This window comes from Microcaecilia unicolor, chromosome 7, assembly GCF_901765095.1.
Source record: "Microcaecilia unicolor chromosome 7, aMicUni1.1, whole genome shotgun sequence".
Lineage (NCBI taxonomy): Eukaryota > Metazoa > Chordata > Amphibia > Gymnophiona > Siphonopidae > Microcaecilia > Microcaecilia unicolor.
Genome location: NC_044037.1, coordinates 83,811,723 through 83,827,846, shown reverse-complemented (window position 1 = coordinate 83,827,846; position 16,124 = coordinate 83,811,723). Strand labels below are relative to the sequence as shown.

Genomic DNA, 16,124 nt, shown 5'->3' with positions numbered 1-16,124 from the left:
CCCGGGCAGGAAGGGCAGGGATTCTATTCCAGGTACTTCCTTGTGGAAAAGAAAACAGGGGGGATGCGTCCCATCCTAGACCTGAGAGGCCTGAACAAATTCCTGGTCAAAGAAAAGTTCAGGATGCTTTCCTTGGGCACCCTTCTGCCAATGATTCAGAAAAACGATTGGCTATGTTCCCTGGATTTAAAGGACGCATACACTCACATCCCGATACTGCCAGCTCACAGACAGTATCTCAGATTCCGCCTGGGCGCACGGCACTTTCAGTATTGTGTGCTGCCCTTTGGGCTCGCCTCTGCCCCACGAGTGTTTACAAAGTGCCTCGTGGTGGTGGCGGCTTATCTACGCAAGCTGGGAGTGCACGTGTTCCCATATCTCGACGATTGGCTGGTCAAGAGCACCTCGGAGGCAGGAGCCCTCCGGTCCATGCAGTGCACTATTCAACTTCTGGAGCTGCTGGGGTTTGTGATAAATTACCCAAAGTCCCATCTCCAGCCTACTCAGTCTCTGGAATTCATAGGAGCGCTGCTGAATACCCAGACGGCTCAGGCCTACCTTCCCGAAGCGAGGGCTACCAATCTCTTGGCCCTGGCTTCGCAGACCAGAGCGTCTCAGCAGATCACAGCTCGGCAGATGTTGAGACTTCTGGGTCATATGGCCTCCACAGTTCATGTGACTCCCATGGCTCGTCTTCACATGAGATCTGCTCAATGGACCCTAGCTTCCCAGTGGTTTCAAGCCACCGGGAATCTAGAAGATGTCATCCGCCTCTCCACCAGTTGCCGCACTTCACTGCTCTGGTGGACCATCCGGACCAATTTGACCCTGGGACGTCCATTCCAAATTCCGCAGCCCACGAAAGTGCTGACGACGGATGCATCTCGCCTGGGGTGGGGAGCCCATGTCGATGGGCTTCACACCCAGGGTCTGTGGTCCCTCCAGGAAAAGGATCTGCAGATCAACCTCCTGGAGCTCCGAGCGATCTGGAACGCGCTGAAGGCTTTCAGAGATCGGCTGTCCTGCCAAATTATCCAAATTCGGACAGACAATCAGGTTGCAATGTATTACGTCAACAAGCAGGGGGGCACCGGATCTCGCCCCCTGTGTCAGGAGGCCGTCGGGATGTGGCGTTGGGCGTGTCGGTTCGGCATGCTCCTCCAAGCCACGTACCTGGCAGGCGTAAACAACAGTCTGGCCGACAGACTGAGCAGAGTATTGCAACCGCACGAGTGGTCGCTCCATGCCAGAGTGGTACGCAAGATCTTCCGAGCGTGGGGCACCCCCTCGGTGGACCTTTTCGCCTCTCAGACCAACCACAAGCTGCCTCTGTTCTGTTCCAGACTTCATGCACACGGCAGGCTAGCGTCGGACGCCTTTCTCCTTCATTGGGGGACCGGCCTCCTGTATGCTTATCCTCCCATACCTTTGGTGGGGAAGACCTTACTGAAGCTCAAGCAAGACCGCGGCACCATGATTCTGATAGCGCCCTTTTGGCCCCGTCAGATCTGGTTCCCTCTTCTTCTGGAGTTGTCCTCAGAAGAACCGTGGAGATTGGAGTGTTTTCCGACTCTCATTTCGCAGAACGACGGAGCGTTGCTGCACCCCAACCTTCAATCCCTGGCTCTCATGGCCTGGATGTTGAGGGCATAGACTTCGCTGCGTTGGGTCTGTCTGAGGGTGTCTCCCGGGTCTTGCTTGCCTCTAGGAAGGATTCCACTGAAAAGAGTTACTTTTTCAAGTGGAGGAGGTTTGTCGTTTGGTGTGAGAGCAAGGCCCTAGAACCTCGTTCTTGCCCTGCACAGAACTTGCTTGAATACCTTCTGCACTTATCAGAGTCTAGCCTCAAGACCAACTCAGTAAGGAATCACCTTAGTGCTATTAGTGCTTACCATTATCGTGTGGAAGGTAAAGCCATCTCTGGAGAGCCTTTAGTCGTTCGATTCATGAGAGGTTTGCTTTTGTCAAAGCCCCCTATCAAGCCTCCTACAGTGTCATGGGATCTCAACGTCGTCCTCACCCAGCTGATGAAACCTCCTTTTGAGCCACTGAATTCCTGCCATCTGAAGTACTTGACCTGGAAGGTCATTTTCTTGGTGGCAGTTACTTCAGCTCGTAGGGTCAGTGAGCTTCAAGCCCTGGTAGCTCATGCTCCGCATACCAAATTTCATCACAACAGAGTAGTGCTCCGCACCCACCCAAAGTTCCTGCCGAAGGTGGTGTCGGAGTTCCATCTTAACCAGTCAATTGTCTTGCCAACTTTCTTCCCCAGGCCGCATACCCGCCCTGCTGAACGTCAGTTGCACACATTGGACTGCAAGAGAGCATTGGCCTTCTACTTGGAGCGGACACAGCCCCACAGACAGTCCGCCCAATTGTTTGTTTCTTTCGACCCTAACAGGCTAGGGGTCGCTGTCGGGAAACGCACCATCTCCAATTGGCTAGCAGATTGCATTTCCTTCACTTACGCCCAGGCTGGGCTGGCTCTTGAGGGTCATGTCACGGCTCATAGTGTCAGAGCCATGGCAGCGTCAGTGGCCCACTTGAAGTCAGCCACTATTGAAGAGATTTGCAAGGCTGCGACGTGGTCATCTGTCCACACATTCACATCACATTACTGCCTCCAGCAGGATACCCGATGCGACAGTCGGTTCGGGCAGTCGGTGCTGCAGAATCTGTTTGGGGTGTAAATCCAACTCCACCCTCCAGGACCCGAATTTATTCTGGTCAGGCTGCACTCTCAGTTAGTTGTTCTTCGTAGGTCAATTTCTGTTGTACCTTCGCCGTTGCGAGGTTCAATTGACCTGGGTTCTTGTTTTGAGTGAGCCTGAAAGCTAGGGATACCCCAGTCGTGAGAACAAGCAGCCTGCTTGTCCTCGGAGAAAGTGAATGATACATACCTGTAACAGGTGTTCTCCGAGGACAGCAGGCTGATTGTTCTCACCTACCCTCCCTCCTCCCCTTTGGAGTTGTGTGTTTCATCTTTTGCTAGTCATTCAACTGGCGGGAGCGGTCGCGCACGGGCGGGAAGACGGCCGCGCATGCGCGGTGGGCGTGCCCTGCGTGCCGACCGTCCCGCGGAGCTTTTTTCCGGTTGGTGGGGGCTGCCGCGGACTTCACCCAGTCGTGAGAACAAGCAGCCTGCTGTCCTCGGAGAACACCTGCTACAGGTATGTATCATTCACTGTCCAGTGGGATGTATGGTCTATGCAAACCATGTAGGAGGAAAAACTTCCAATTTTTTTAAATGGGATGCTCCAGATAAGTATTTTCTTATAAATCATTGTATCTGTACATAGTTGTGACATACGTTCTGATATTTATTCCCTAGTGTGCAAAATTGTGAATACAGGTTATATAATAGTGTCAGTTACGTGCCTAACTTAATTGTCAAATTAGGCACTAATATAATATAAGGCGCCTAAAAAGATCTGTGCAGTAAACTTTTCCGACGAAGCGTATTCTATAAGTGGCGCTTAGATTTAGTCGCAGTAAATAGAATACGCTTAGTTGATATCCTAATGCCTAAAACTATGTGACTCTATTTACACCAGTGAAAAAGTGGCATAAATCCCTATGCATAGATTTACGCACACTGAGCCATATTCTATAACTATGTGCATGAATTTTGGAACACCCACAAAACACCCATTTTTCTGGCCCACAGCCACAACCCCTTTGAACTGCGCACATTAGAATTTAGGCGCAGTTCATTACGGAATACGCATAGCGATTTCTGCATGTAAATTCTCATACATATTTCATTATGGTTATTCGCAAAAAAGCCAGCTCTTTCTCCCTCCCTTCCTTCCTTCCTTCATATTACCATATTCATTTGCATATATATGCTAATATGCCCCGCCCCATCCTTTGCCCCCCCCCCCCCAATGAAACAGTCAAACTACGCCCATGTGGGTGTGGGTACAGTATGTGGGGTGGCAGTTGTAAGCTATATTTTTTGGGTATGGGTGCAGTATGTGGAACGGGGTGGCAGTTGCAGGGGGTAGTGTTTGGGGCTAGATTAGTTTGCAGGATGATGTGGTAGTTGGGCTGTTTTTGGGGATCGGGCAGTGTGCAGGGTGGGAGAGTAGTTTGGGGCTGGGGAAGTTGTGAGAAAGGGTAGTTTTGGGAGGTAGAGGCAGTCGAGGGTTTGGAATAATAGGGAATTCCATCTTTTAAGCCGCCTTGCCCTATTCTTTAACTGTTACACGTCACTGTAGCTAAATTTGTAGGGGGACCTTTTACTAAGCCATGGTAAAAAGCAGCCTGCAGTAGTGTAGGTGCGCGCTGAGCCAATTTTTACTGCATCTACACAAAATGGCTTTTTTTTAATGGAACGGGAAAAGGGCCCGCGGTAAAAATGAAACCAGTGCGCGCCCAAAACCAGCCCGAGCCCTTAACGCCACCCATTGATTAAGCAGTAAAAGCAAGCAACAAAGATTACCACGTAGGAGGAAATAAATAATTCATCCACACATTATGGGCGCACGCCAAATCTGAAATTACCGCCAGGAGGGTGCGCTGGCCTGGCGCTAGTCTAATTTGGGCGCGTGCTGCATGCGCATAGAGCCTACCTTGGCACAGTAAAAGGGCTCCTATGTTACAAAAGCTAGAACTCCTTCTACCCATAGAAATGCATTGGGCCATTTTGGGGGGATTTATTTCTCTGGAACCTTCAATCCATTTTGACCCATTTTCAAACTCATTTTCTCTTTTTAACCAATATTTCTTAAAAGACAAGTTTCATCCCGTGCTCTGGAGAGACAGTTTACCCCCAGACGGACAAACTGATATTCTCAACTTCCATTGGATTGGACAAAATAAAAAGGGTTTAGGAAAGTTCCAGGAGAAAAGTTTATAAACTATTGTTAGCCATATAGACTTGAGAAAGCCACTGCTTTCTCAAGTGGAGTGGAAGAGTAGCCTAGCGGTTAGTGTAGTGGACTTTGATCCTGGGGAACTGGGTTTGATTCCCACTACAGCTCCTTGTGACTCTGGGCAAGTCATTTAACCCTCCATTGCCCCAGGTACAAAATAAGTACCTCTATATATGTAAACCACTTTGAATGTAGTTGCAAAATACCACAGAAAGCCAGTATATCAAGTCCCCTTTCCCTTATCTTTGGTAGAGTTACCATTTTTTGTCCTTAAAAAAAAGAGGACACTTGCCCCGCCCCATTTCACACCCTCGCCCCACCTCTTTCCACACCTTACCCCACTCCTTGTTGCACCTTGCCCCGCCCCCCTGTCGCATTTTCCCCTCCCCCTGGTCACCCCCTCAACTCACCTCCCCTCCCTCTGGCCCTGTCATCACCTCTCCCCTTACGATCTTCCCTGGTGGTCTAGTGACTTGGGGGCAGGAAAGAGCCCCCTCTTTCCTGCCCGGCGCGCTGCTCCACATCCTGTATGCTGCCTGTGACGGTCTCGGCGAGATTCAAAATGGCCGCCAAGAATTGAAGCAGCCTTGCAAGACTTCAATTCTCGGCAGCCATTTTGAATCTGTCCTGGTAAATCTGGACGTATGGTAACCCTAATCTTTGGGGGCTTGATGCAATAAACCATATGTTAGAATGTTGCGCTAAGTTTCAGAGCACAGTGTTCTGGCATATGCTAAAAATATTCCTGATGAAATAAATTGATTGTATGCAGCACTGACGGGAAAAAATATTCAACAAAAGTTGGTTTGCTATTTTGCACAAATGCACATGCTCGTATTATTTGGCACTTTCTAGTGGGTTGGGGGTTCCCAAACAAGGAAGTTTTTCCAGAATTGTAGCTCTATCGAGCCTCTCTGCTTCATGGATATTAAGTGATCAAACAACCTTCATCAGACTGCATTTTGATATGTTTTTCGATTCACATCGTATTTATACCAGCACCATCCAGACTGTCACCATATAGATTATACAGACTGTGCAAATGTTTGAACTGAGTAGTTAAATGTATTTTTAATAACTTTCACTAATTTTTCACTGGCTTTACACGTTTGGGATCCTTATGATGTATAGCACTTTCAACTTGCTTGAATATAGGGCAACATTCATTTATTCTGCTCTTGATTGCCGATGGCTAGGTGCCACGACTCATGAACTGAGGGCTCCCACACTGATCACAAAAATTTAATATATGTATTGTATAGGGAGTTTTTTCTTCATATATGGTGACATTTTTGTATAGGTAACCCAAATCCCCTGTTTATTAAGCCGCGCATCAGTGCCGACACAGCCCATTCAAAGTGAGTGGGCTGTGTCGGCATTAGCACACAGCAACCACTAACGCAGCTTTGAGGGGGGTTAGTGTCATTAAACAATGGACACTCTCATAGTAATTTGCATTAGTTTGCTTTCTCGTGAGTAAAATGTCTCCCTTCAGTCAGCGTGGAGAGCGGGAACTAGCTTACGAACTGACAAGAGACATTTAAAAACATAAAAAGTGGGTTAAACTCCTGACCCTCACCTGCAAAAATTCACAGTCCTTTCCAACCCCCACCTCCAAAAGTCCACTAGCAGCAGACCTCCTTCTCCTGCTACCATCTTCTCTCTCAGCCAATAGAACCATGGGTACTGCGGCCAACCTCAAAACACAGCAAAATCAAACTGGTACAAAACGGAGCTCACTTTGCCCAACGCAGGACACGGTACCTCCAGTTTAGCTGAAATATAGCACAGACCTACAAGGCTTACCTATCTGGTATTCCTTTATTGACGGGCCCTTTTACAAAGGTGCGTAAGGGCAGTGCTCATCAAATCGGCATTACCGCCCAGCTAGCATCTGCACCCGGCGGTAATTCCTAGTTTGGCGCAGTGGTGTAGCTACGTGGGGCCACGGGGGCCTGGGCCCCCATAGATTTGCAGGACGTCAGACTCAGAAACAGAACGAAGCCTTGCACTGGAAGAAAAGGACCTCGGCTGGCGGGGGTTGGGGGCCCCCGCCAGCAAAGGTAGGCGACGGCAGTGGCGGGGGAGGGTTGGCAGCGGGAGGGGGGTCGAGAGGGTCGTCGGCAGGGGGGGTCAAATTTGTTGGTGGTGGTGGCAGTGGCAGTGGCAGGGGGGGCTAAAATGTGCCCCCTCACCTCGGACTCTGGACCCCCCTCCCGCTGAAGTCTGGCTACGCCCCTGGTTTGACGTGCACCGAAAACCTGCGGTAGAAAATCATTTTCTATTTTCTACCGAAGGGGTGTTCCCGGTGGTAATCAGCAGGTGGCGCACGCTGTATGGTTACCGCATGGCGCATGAGCCCTTACTATTAAGTCAGTAGGTGGCATTAAGGGCTCAGGTCGTAAATAGACGCGCGTTGGTTTTCATTTTGCCGCACATCCATTTCTCAGCCCCAACCCCCCCTTCATTTCCAGACACGGTGGAGAAACGGTCCAGTGTGCATCCAATACATTCGCCCACACTACCGCAGGCCACATTTTGGCACGCCTTTGTAAAAGGGCCCTGGCTTAGTTTGTTGTTACTTTGCAACTAATTATCGTAGAATATATGACACATCGAACAGGTAAGGGTAGAATATGATGTTACAAAGGTGGTTTGAAGAGGCCAAAATGGGGTCTTGTGGTAACAGAATGATACAGTGAGGAGAGGCAGAGAAATTCTTTGAAAGTAAGAGATAATGCCCATGGTTAGTCTTTTTGGAAATAATTTTATAAATGATGCCTATGCAAGAAGTACAAAAAGGCACCTATTTTATAAAAGCAACATAAATGTCTGGAGCCCTTTTACCAAGCTGGTGGTAAAAGGTGGCCTTGGCGTGCTCTTACACAGGTCTTTTTTACGCGCTAAAGCTATTTTTACCACAGCTGCAAAATAGCTGATTTTCTATTTTTTTTCAATTAATGTCTATGTGTTAATGTTGTCAGTCTAAATACTACAGGTATAAGTAACTATATCATAACCAACCTGCACCTCATCTGTAGTTTCAATATTTATAAATAATATTATATTTTTGTATTGGACCATCAGAGGTGAACTTCCTCAAGATTTTTGGAAGCAGGTGATACACCTATATCGTCATCAGTCCATCTTGTTATTTTCTTCAATTGCTATAAAACTTTTTAAAAGACTTCTTTAAAGATTTTCAACATTTTTTTTACAATATATTAATTTTTTTTATTCAACTTTTCTTCATATACATTGCACTCATGAAAAAATTCCAATACTTATCTTCTTTAAATTATCTTCTTAATTTTAAATCAGGGGCATTTGTGCCTACACAAGTTTTGCCTATGCTGTTTCAAGGCTACCCTTTCACTTTTACTGCTGCGAGCCTGTTGTCCTGCTCCACTCCTTTGATAATGGATTTTAAATGCATATGTTTATAACAAGGAAAGGGAAATGAGACTTGATATACCGCCTTTCTGAGGTTTTCGCAACTACATTCAAAGCGGTTTACATATATTCAGGTACTGATTTTGTACCATGGGCAATGGAGGGTTAAGTGACTTGCCCAGAGTCACAATGTTGTCCACTCCTACAACAAGGAGCCGCAGTGGGAATCAAATCCAGTTCCCCAGCATTAAGATCCACTGCACTAACCACTAGGCTACTCCTCCACTCCATCAGATTCCCTCATTTCATCTCCCTAGTTTGATAATGGATTTTAAATGCATATGTTTATAACAGTATGAATAAAAGCTTTTGCATATTCTATGAATGTATTACCAATAACAAAAAAAAATGTTTTTTGAGTTATAAAATATGAGTACACACACACAAATTTACACCCTTGTCAGAACAGGTGTAATGACATTTACTCACTATTATAGCTGGTCCCGAGAACCTATTTTATGAAGGTACATAGGAGTCCCTTTATTAAGCTACAGTAGGCATGCCCACTCTCCGCCCCCTAACATGGCCACTCTGTGGAGAAAATAAGAAACACTTTAGCGTATGATTTGCGTGCACAGGTCTCAAACTTACCACAGGATGTCTGAGCTTGTCCCATGGTAAACCACCATTTAATCTGTGGTAAGCACGCACTAGTGCTTACTGTAGCTTAGTGAAACGGGTAAATGTGAATCACTTGTTTACTCGTTCCAAAAATACTAGGACTAGGGGGCACGCACTGAAGCTACTAAGTAGTAAATTTAGAACAATCAGTGAAAATATTTCTTCACACAATGTGTAATTATACTCTGGAATATGTTGTCAGAGAATGGGGGATAAAGCAGTTAACTTAGCAGGGTTTAAAAAAGGTTTGGCTAATTTTCTAACAGAAATGTCCATAAGCCCTTATCAAGACGGACTTGGGAAAATCCACTGCTTATTTCTAGGATAAGCAGTGTAAAATCTGTTTTACTCTTTTGGGAACTTGTCAGGTTCTTGTGACCTGGATTGGCCACTGTTGGAAATAGGATACTGGGCTTGATTGATCTTCAGTCTGTCCCAGTATGGCAATGCTTATCTTATCTAATAATATCAGCTGTGCACATTGCGAGGCTCGCTTATGCCAGCCATTGACCTGTCGTAAGTAGGTGTGCCTAACATTTGGTGCACCAATCCACCTTTGTACTAATATTCTATAACAGCTTACGTGCAGCCTTCTGTCATTATAGAACTGGCGATAAACATGTCCCTTTTTTGGTGCCAATTTATAGAATCACTACCAGAGCTTTCTCTCTACTGCTGGATCTTCACTGTTTTTTTAATGACAGATATGTTTTTTTTTATACAGGAGCAGTTCCCAAACTGTGCGCGGCAGCACCCCAGGGCTCTGCAGCAAATTCTCAGGGCTGCCATGGCATATTCTCTCCTTCCGTCACCCAATCCGCTAGTGCTGCTTCCCTAGATCAGCAGCAGCAGAAAAAACAAGCTGCAGCCACCACAGGACCTGACTGTCCATTCACATAGCTGACTGTCCTGCCACCTCAGATGTCACTTCGTGTTCCGCGGCACAGCTGGCAGCCGCGTGAATGAAGAATCCTGCGTTGCAATGGCTGCAGCTTGCTTTGCCACTGCTGCTGGTCTAGAGAAGCAGCAGCGGCAGGGATAGGGGTGTTTGGGGGAGGGGGTACAGAGAGGAGGCAGATGCTGGATTGGGAAGAGAAACAGAGAAGGGGCTTAGACTGGATGGAAGGAGGGAGAGAAAGGGCAGAAGCTGGGAGGAAGGGGTAGAGGGGGCAGAGTTGGATGGAAGTGGGGAGAGAGGGAGGGCAGAGGCTGGATCAAAGTAGGGAGAAAGGGAGGGCAGAGGCTGGATGGAAAGGAGTAGAGAAGGAGGGCAGACGCTGGATGGAAAGGGGGAGAAAAGGAGGGCATGCGTGGGAATGTAAGCATCGGTGGGTGAAGCATGCCACAGATTTCCTCACTGCGCAAACAGCATTGAGCTCCAGCAGTGGACCTCTTCGGCTGGCGGGGCTTGGTCAGCCCCTCCAGCAAAGGTAGGACTCAGCGATGTTGGGAGGTGGGGGGGGGGGGGGGCAAGAGAGACCTGAGAGGAAATGTGTAACTTAGGGGTGCCATGACTCGAGAAAGTTTGGGAACCACCGCAACAGAGTATTTCTTTTGGGAGGATTTTAATGAAGGGGTTTAAAATATTTGCGCTGTTGATCCATGAGCTCTGGTATGCTCCCATAGATAACTGTAGTAGCATTTAAGAAAAAGTGCAATTTTTATTATATGGGAATCTCTCTTGAGTTTTTCCTTTGGTGCTCTGGTTCCAGGGATCTCTAAGTGGCACTTTGGTTTTATTATTTATTTTTATAGATGTGCTTTGTCTTTCTATATATATATCTAATCCTTCTTAGTGCCTGCCTGGTTTTAAGATGAGGTTTCCTGTCCAAACCTGTCCAGATAGTTATCTGGGTACTGGCACTGAATGTCAATGGTAATAGATAGTGTCAGGGCAGTCAGAAAAATATTTCAGTGGCATAATCTGGACTATGCCGCTGAAAATCAGGGGCTAGCTCCTACCTGGATAGCTACTGCTAAAAATTGACTTGGTTATTTTTTAAAATCCTGCTATCCTGAACATTAGGATTATATGACTGTAAGTACTATGGTTGAAGAAATGGTAATATCTCATGTGGGTCTGTTATCTCATGTGGGTTGGTAAACAGTTGCAATACATCTTGTGGGTATTGTTATTATATTGCTGTGAGCATAGATACTCTACTTTTACCTGTATGGCTATGGCTTATTTCAGCTTAAGAATGGAGGAGTGGCCTAGTGGTTAGAGTGGTGGACTTTGGTCCTGAAGAACTGAGTTCAATTCCCACTTCAGGCACAGGCAGCTCCTTGTGACTCTGGGCAAGTCACATAACCCTCCATTGCCCCATGTAAACCGCATTGAGCCTGCCATGAGTGGGAAAGTGCAGGGTACAAATGTAACAAAAAAACAACAACAACAGTATTTTCTATTGATAATGCTTAGGACCATATGAGAGCTTTAAGTAGTTGTGAATAACTTTGCTCTCATACTGGCATCTTGCTGCTTCTGGTGACATCCTTGCACAAAGGTAGATATTGTCCTTACAGTGACCGCTGAAACACTGTGACTGGTCTCTGGTTCCTATAGAACACCCTCAAAGGTTTTATCGTCAGTATGGCATAGTTCCATTCTTTCAAAAGCACAAACACAAGAAAACCTCTCTTGTAGAAACTGCAAGTTTACTTAATATAATACTATATTCCTGTGGTGAATTGAAGACATATTGTGCTCAGTGTCACCAGGGCTTTTTTTGAGGGGGTACTTGGGGGTACTGAGTACCGGCACCTTTTCCATTTCCTGCTAAAACTGACTCATTGTCCCCAGGTTTTAATGAAAGAGCTCAGGCCCTACTCACCAATTATGCCTTGTCATAGATTCTGTGACTGGTTGCAGGGGCTCTGGCTATTATGGGGTGGGTCCCTCAGTGATCACCCTACCCCTAAAGGGTGGCCTCGCATTTGAGTACCGGCACCTTTTTCTTTAGAAAAAACACACTTGAGTGTCACTGATTAGTCATGCACGTCTTGAGACAGTCCACGGTAGCGAAACTCTGGCCACAATCGGTGTGACTGACTTTTTCTGCATGTCTGTGTCTACCACCAACCTGGAAGTTTAAAGCTTAAGTATTTTTATTTCACTTCTTTTTTTGGATCCATTAGAAACATGATTTTCCTGTAAAGGTTTTAGCAAGATAAAAAAGAGATAAGGGTTTTTTTATGCCGATGAAGAAAGTTTGACCCATGCTATTTCTTCCAAACCCCAAAAAAAACTTATCTTGGGTGGAGGTTGGTTTGCAGAGGCTTTTTCCCTTTCTCATCATTTTTTTGGCACTTCACAGGAATATAGTATTATGTTAAGTACAAGAGAGGTTCTTGTTTTTGTGCTTCTGTGATCAGGTATTATTAGGAAAGGAATGGAAAACAAAAGTGGGGGCGTTATAATGCCTTTGTATTGGTCCATGGTGCGACCGCACCTCGAATATTGTGTTCAATTCTGGTCACTGCATCTGAAAAAAAGATTTAGTGGAATTAGAAAAGGTACAGAGAAGGGCGATGAAAATGATAAAGGGGATGGGACGACTTCCCTATGAGGAGTGGAACAGGTAGATGTGAATCATTTGCTTACTCTTTCCAAAAATACTAGGACTAGGGGGCATGCGATGAAGCTACAAAGTATTAAATTTAATACGAATCAGAAAAAAATTTTCTTCACTCAATGTGTAATTAAACTCTGGAATTCGTAGCCAGAGAATGTGGTAAAGGTGGTTATCTCAGCGGGGTTTAAAAAAGGTCTGGACGGCTTCCTAAAGGAAAAGTCCATATACCATTATTAAATTGACTTGGGAAAATCTACTGCTTATTTCTGGGTAAGCAGCATAAAATGTATTGAACTGTTTCGGGATCTTGCCAGGTATTTGTGACCTGAATTGGCCACTATTGGAAACAGGATGCTGGGCTTGATGGACCCTTGGTCTGTCCCAATGTGGCAATACTTATGTACTTACATACTCTCTTATCCTCTTTTTGACTAACTATAGTTCCATTCTTTCACAGATCTGCTCTGGCGGGTAAAGTCAGTATGACATGTTACGGTTGTGTCTGACCTCTGCCCTTCTCTTGTGTCTTTAAGGGGAAAAGCCGTACAAGTGTACCTGGGAAGGCTGCACCTGGAAATTTGCTCGTTCTGATGAACTTACTCGACACTTCCGCAAGCACACAGGCATCAAGCCCTTCCGCTGCATGGACTGTGACCGTAGCTTCTCCCGCTCGGACCACTTGGCACTGCACCGCCGCAGACATATCATGATGTGAGAGCACCAATTCTCCAAGATGGGAGATAGAAGAGGAGAGGAAGGAGTGGAAACAGAAGGGCTCCTTCCCTAGCTTGATTCAGCTCACCAGTAGCTGAATTCCAACTGGCACCCGTGGTTGCCCACAGATTTGCGAATAAACATTTATAGAGTTGAAAAAAAAAAAAGAAAAGAACTTGGAGGCTGTGAATATATTCTGTTTCTTTCTTACTCTTCTTTCATCCATTGTTGTTTCTTCTCTTTTCACTGCTCCCAGAACACTTTGCTGCTTCCCATTTTTTTCTATTGCGTCAGTCTGGGTGGGAACCACGAAGCTTCATTTGCACGTGCAGTGGTTTTAATCCGCATTACCCAAATGTTGGCGGCCTTTGCAAAGAAAGCTGAGGGTGCAGTGTTCGCAGGCAGCCACCAGGAGGTTCTGTAAGTGATGGGCATCTATGGAACCTACCTTACACCACACTCCCAACTTCTGGAGGGCACAGCAATGATGGAGTCGATGCTTGGGTTTCACCCCTCTCCTCAACCTTTGTCCAACCCATCTCCACCTGGTACTGGGGGAAGGGTCAAGAAGATTGTTGCCAAAGTGATAGTGCATTTTTTTCTTTTTTTTTGGAAATACACAAGATCTGCACTGGGTTGGAGACCTTTGGATGGATACTGTTTGTTCAGGTTCTGTTGATATGTTGCACAGGCATGACGTATGGACATTTGGCTTAGTGGGAAGTGTCGGCAGAAACTACAGACAAATTTGGAGCAGTCAGAGAGGGTGTAATAGCTTCCCTGGAGAACCCATCTCATCGGAGGGCCACATAACTTTTCTTTTTAATTTTTTTTCTTTTAACTATGTTGTTGAAGAGGAGATGAGTGACCTTCTCCAGGCTCTCTTTCAAGAGAGGTATATCATCTCCTTAACAACGGTGTAAAAGATAAATAAATAAAGCATTTGGTATTATTAAGTGACATTTCTGCGGAACATATTACTGTGATACATGACTGGTCATAGGAGAGCAGGAAACAGTGGCAAGGAGAAGAGGGTGGGTGCTAGGCGAATTCTGAGGATTTTATGAAAGCAGTAGAATTATGTCTAATGTAAATAAGTCTGGAATGCCAAGCATTACTGCTATCTGTACTCCCAGCCCTGTCTACCAATGGGAACTTGCTATCCTATTGTTGACAGAAATTGAAAAATGTAAGCCTCTTTATATTACATCTCTACATCTGCTCTATATACCACATATGCGATGGATGGGGTGACTTGGGCTGGTGCTGAAAAACAGAGCCTTTTTCACCTTCATGGCTGGATGGCTGAGGGGATAAACACAGGAATGCAGAGCCCCTGGATGGCATGCAGCTCATATTGATACTAAATTCATCCATTACTACCCATTTGTATGAAATGAATTAGGGTTTTTTTCTGCAGTTCTTAGTGGACCAGTATTCACACCACTAAAACCACCACCCAAATTGGCACCTTATTGGGTGTTCTCAGCAGAAAGGCCAGAGCTTGAATGGAGATTTAATCTCCCTCCCTCTTGCTGTTATTGAAGTAGGCTCTTCAAGGCGGGTTTAAGGTATGTTGGTAAATGCAGTAGGGGCAGTTATGTCTGTTATCACCCATGCTGTTCTCAGGACTTGTTTTTAGGTTTCTAAATTCACTAGAATAAAGTTCACTGATTAAAAATATTTGCAATCTGTGTGGTTACCGGCAGCATTCTAGAAAAGCACTCTCTGACACTGGTGTAGATAGCATCATGCAATGTTTATATCTGTCTGTTACTTTGAGACTAAAATAAACTTGGAGGGAAATTTTAATGTTTTGCACCAGTCTAATTATATCAAATGATAAACAGTATTTCTAGCAGTTAGTGACCTCTGGGTCCAACCGGTCTGTCCAGATGCTATGCCTGCCGTGTTGCCACAGGGCACCTGTCATTTCTGGTTATCCAGCACACACACAAAAGTGGAAGACGCCAAACACAATGTCCACTGAATCAAGACAAAAGTTTTTTTTCCAAACATACAGAGAAATGCTGATATACAGGGTCTGTATGTCAGCATTTCAATGTATGTTTGGACAATAAACTTCTGTCTTGATCCAGTGGACATTGTGTTTGGCGTCTTCCACTTTTGTGTGTTGGCTGTGCTTTCCTGTGGAAGACTTTTCTTGCCCTTTAGTACATGGCTTGGCAAGACTTCTGAGACAGGCTGGCTCTTGCAGGCAGGGCTGGTGTTAGGAGGGTGCAAATGGAGCAATTGCCCTGAGCCCCCATGCTACAGGGAGCCCCAAACCTACTTAAAGTTGAACGAGATATATAGCCTGCTATAGTGAGCTTTGGGGCCCCCCAGGGCCAGATTAATTTAACCCTTTAGTGTCCAGTGTTCCCATCAATCTGTTCCCATATTGCTTATTATGGGAACACTAGTAAAAAAGCCCCGTTTCTGATGCAAATGAAACGGGGGCTAGCAAGGTTTTCTTCTGTGTGCATGTGGGAGTGTGTGTGTCCCTGCCCTCTGCCCTCTCTCCCTTCCCCTGTGCTGTCTGTCCTCTCTGTCCCCTCCCCCCTGGGAGTCGAGTCCTTCAGTGTTGTTTCCTGCTGTGCTATGTTTGTGTTACAGAGATAGTGAGGGCTTCTGCCCTCTCTCCCCTCCCCCCTCTGAGTCCTTCACTGTTACAGAGAGAGCGATTTGATTTCGTGCTTTGCTGTGTTTTCCTTCACTGTTTGTGTTACAGAGAGAGCGAGGGCAGGGCAGACACTCATGGGGAAACCGGATATCTCTCCCCCTTCACACTTACGGCTGGAGGCTTCATTTAGAACGTTGGTGGTGCCTTTTATATATAGAGATTGGACACTAAAGGGTTTTTAACACTATATTGGGCCCTAGG

At 46.0% G+C, this 16,124-nt stretch overlaps 1 protein-coding gene across 5 annotated transcripts in view; it reads left to right on the top strand.

The window, feature by feature from the left end:
• KLF8 (Kruppel like factor 8) overlaps nt 1-15,035 on the top strand; it is a 283,965-nt gene extending 268,930 nt beyond the window's left edge. For all 5 annotated transcript variants that reach the window (XM_030210147.1, XM_030210143.1, XM_030210148.1 and 2 more), the window contains one exon: nt 13,060-15,035. In XM_030210147.1, the coding sequence (XP_030066007.1) occupies nt 13,060-13,241 (182 nt within the window). In that variant the 3' untranslated portion in view covers nt 13,242-15,035. The remainder of the gene's footprint in view (nt 1-13,059) is intronic.
• The last annotated feature ends 1,089 nt before the right edge of the window (nt 15,036-16,124 follow it).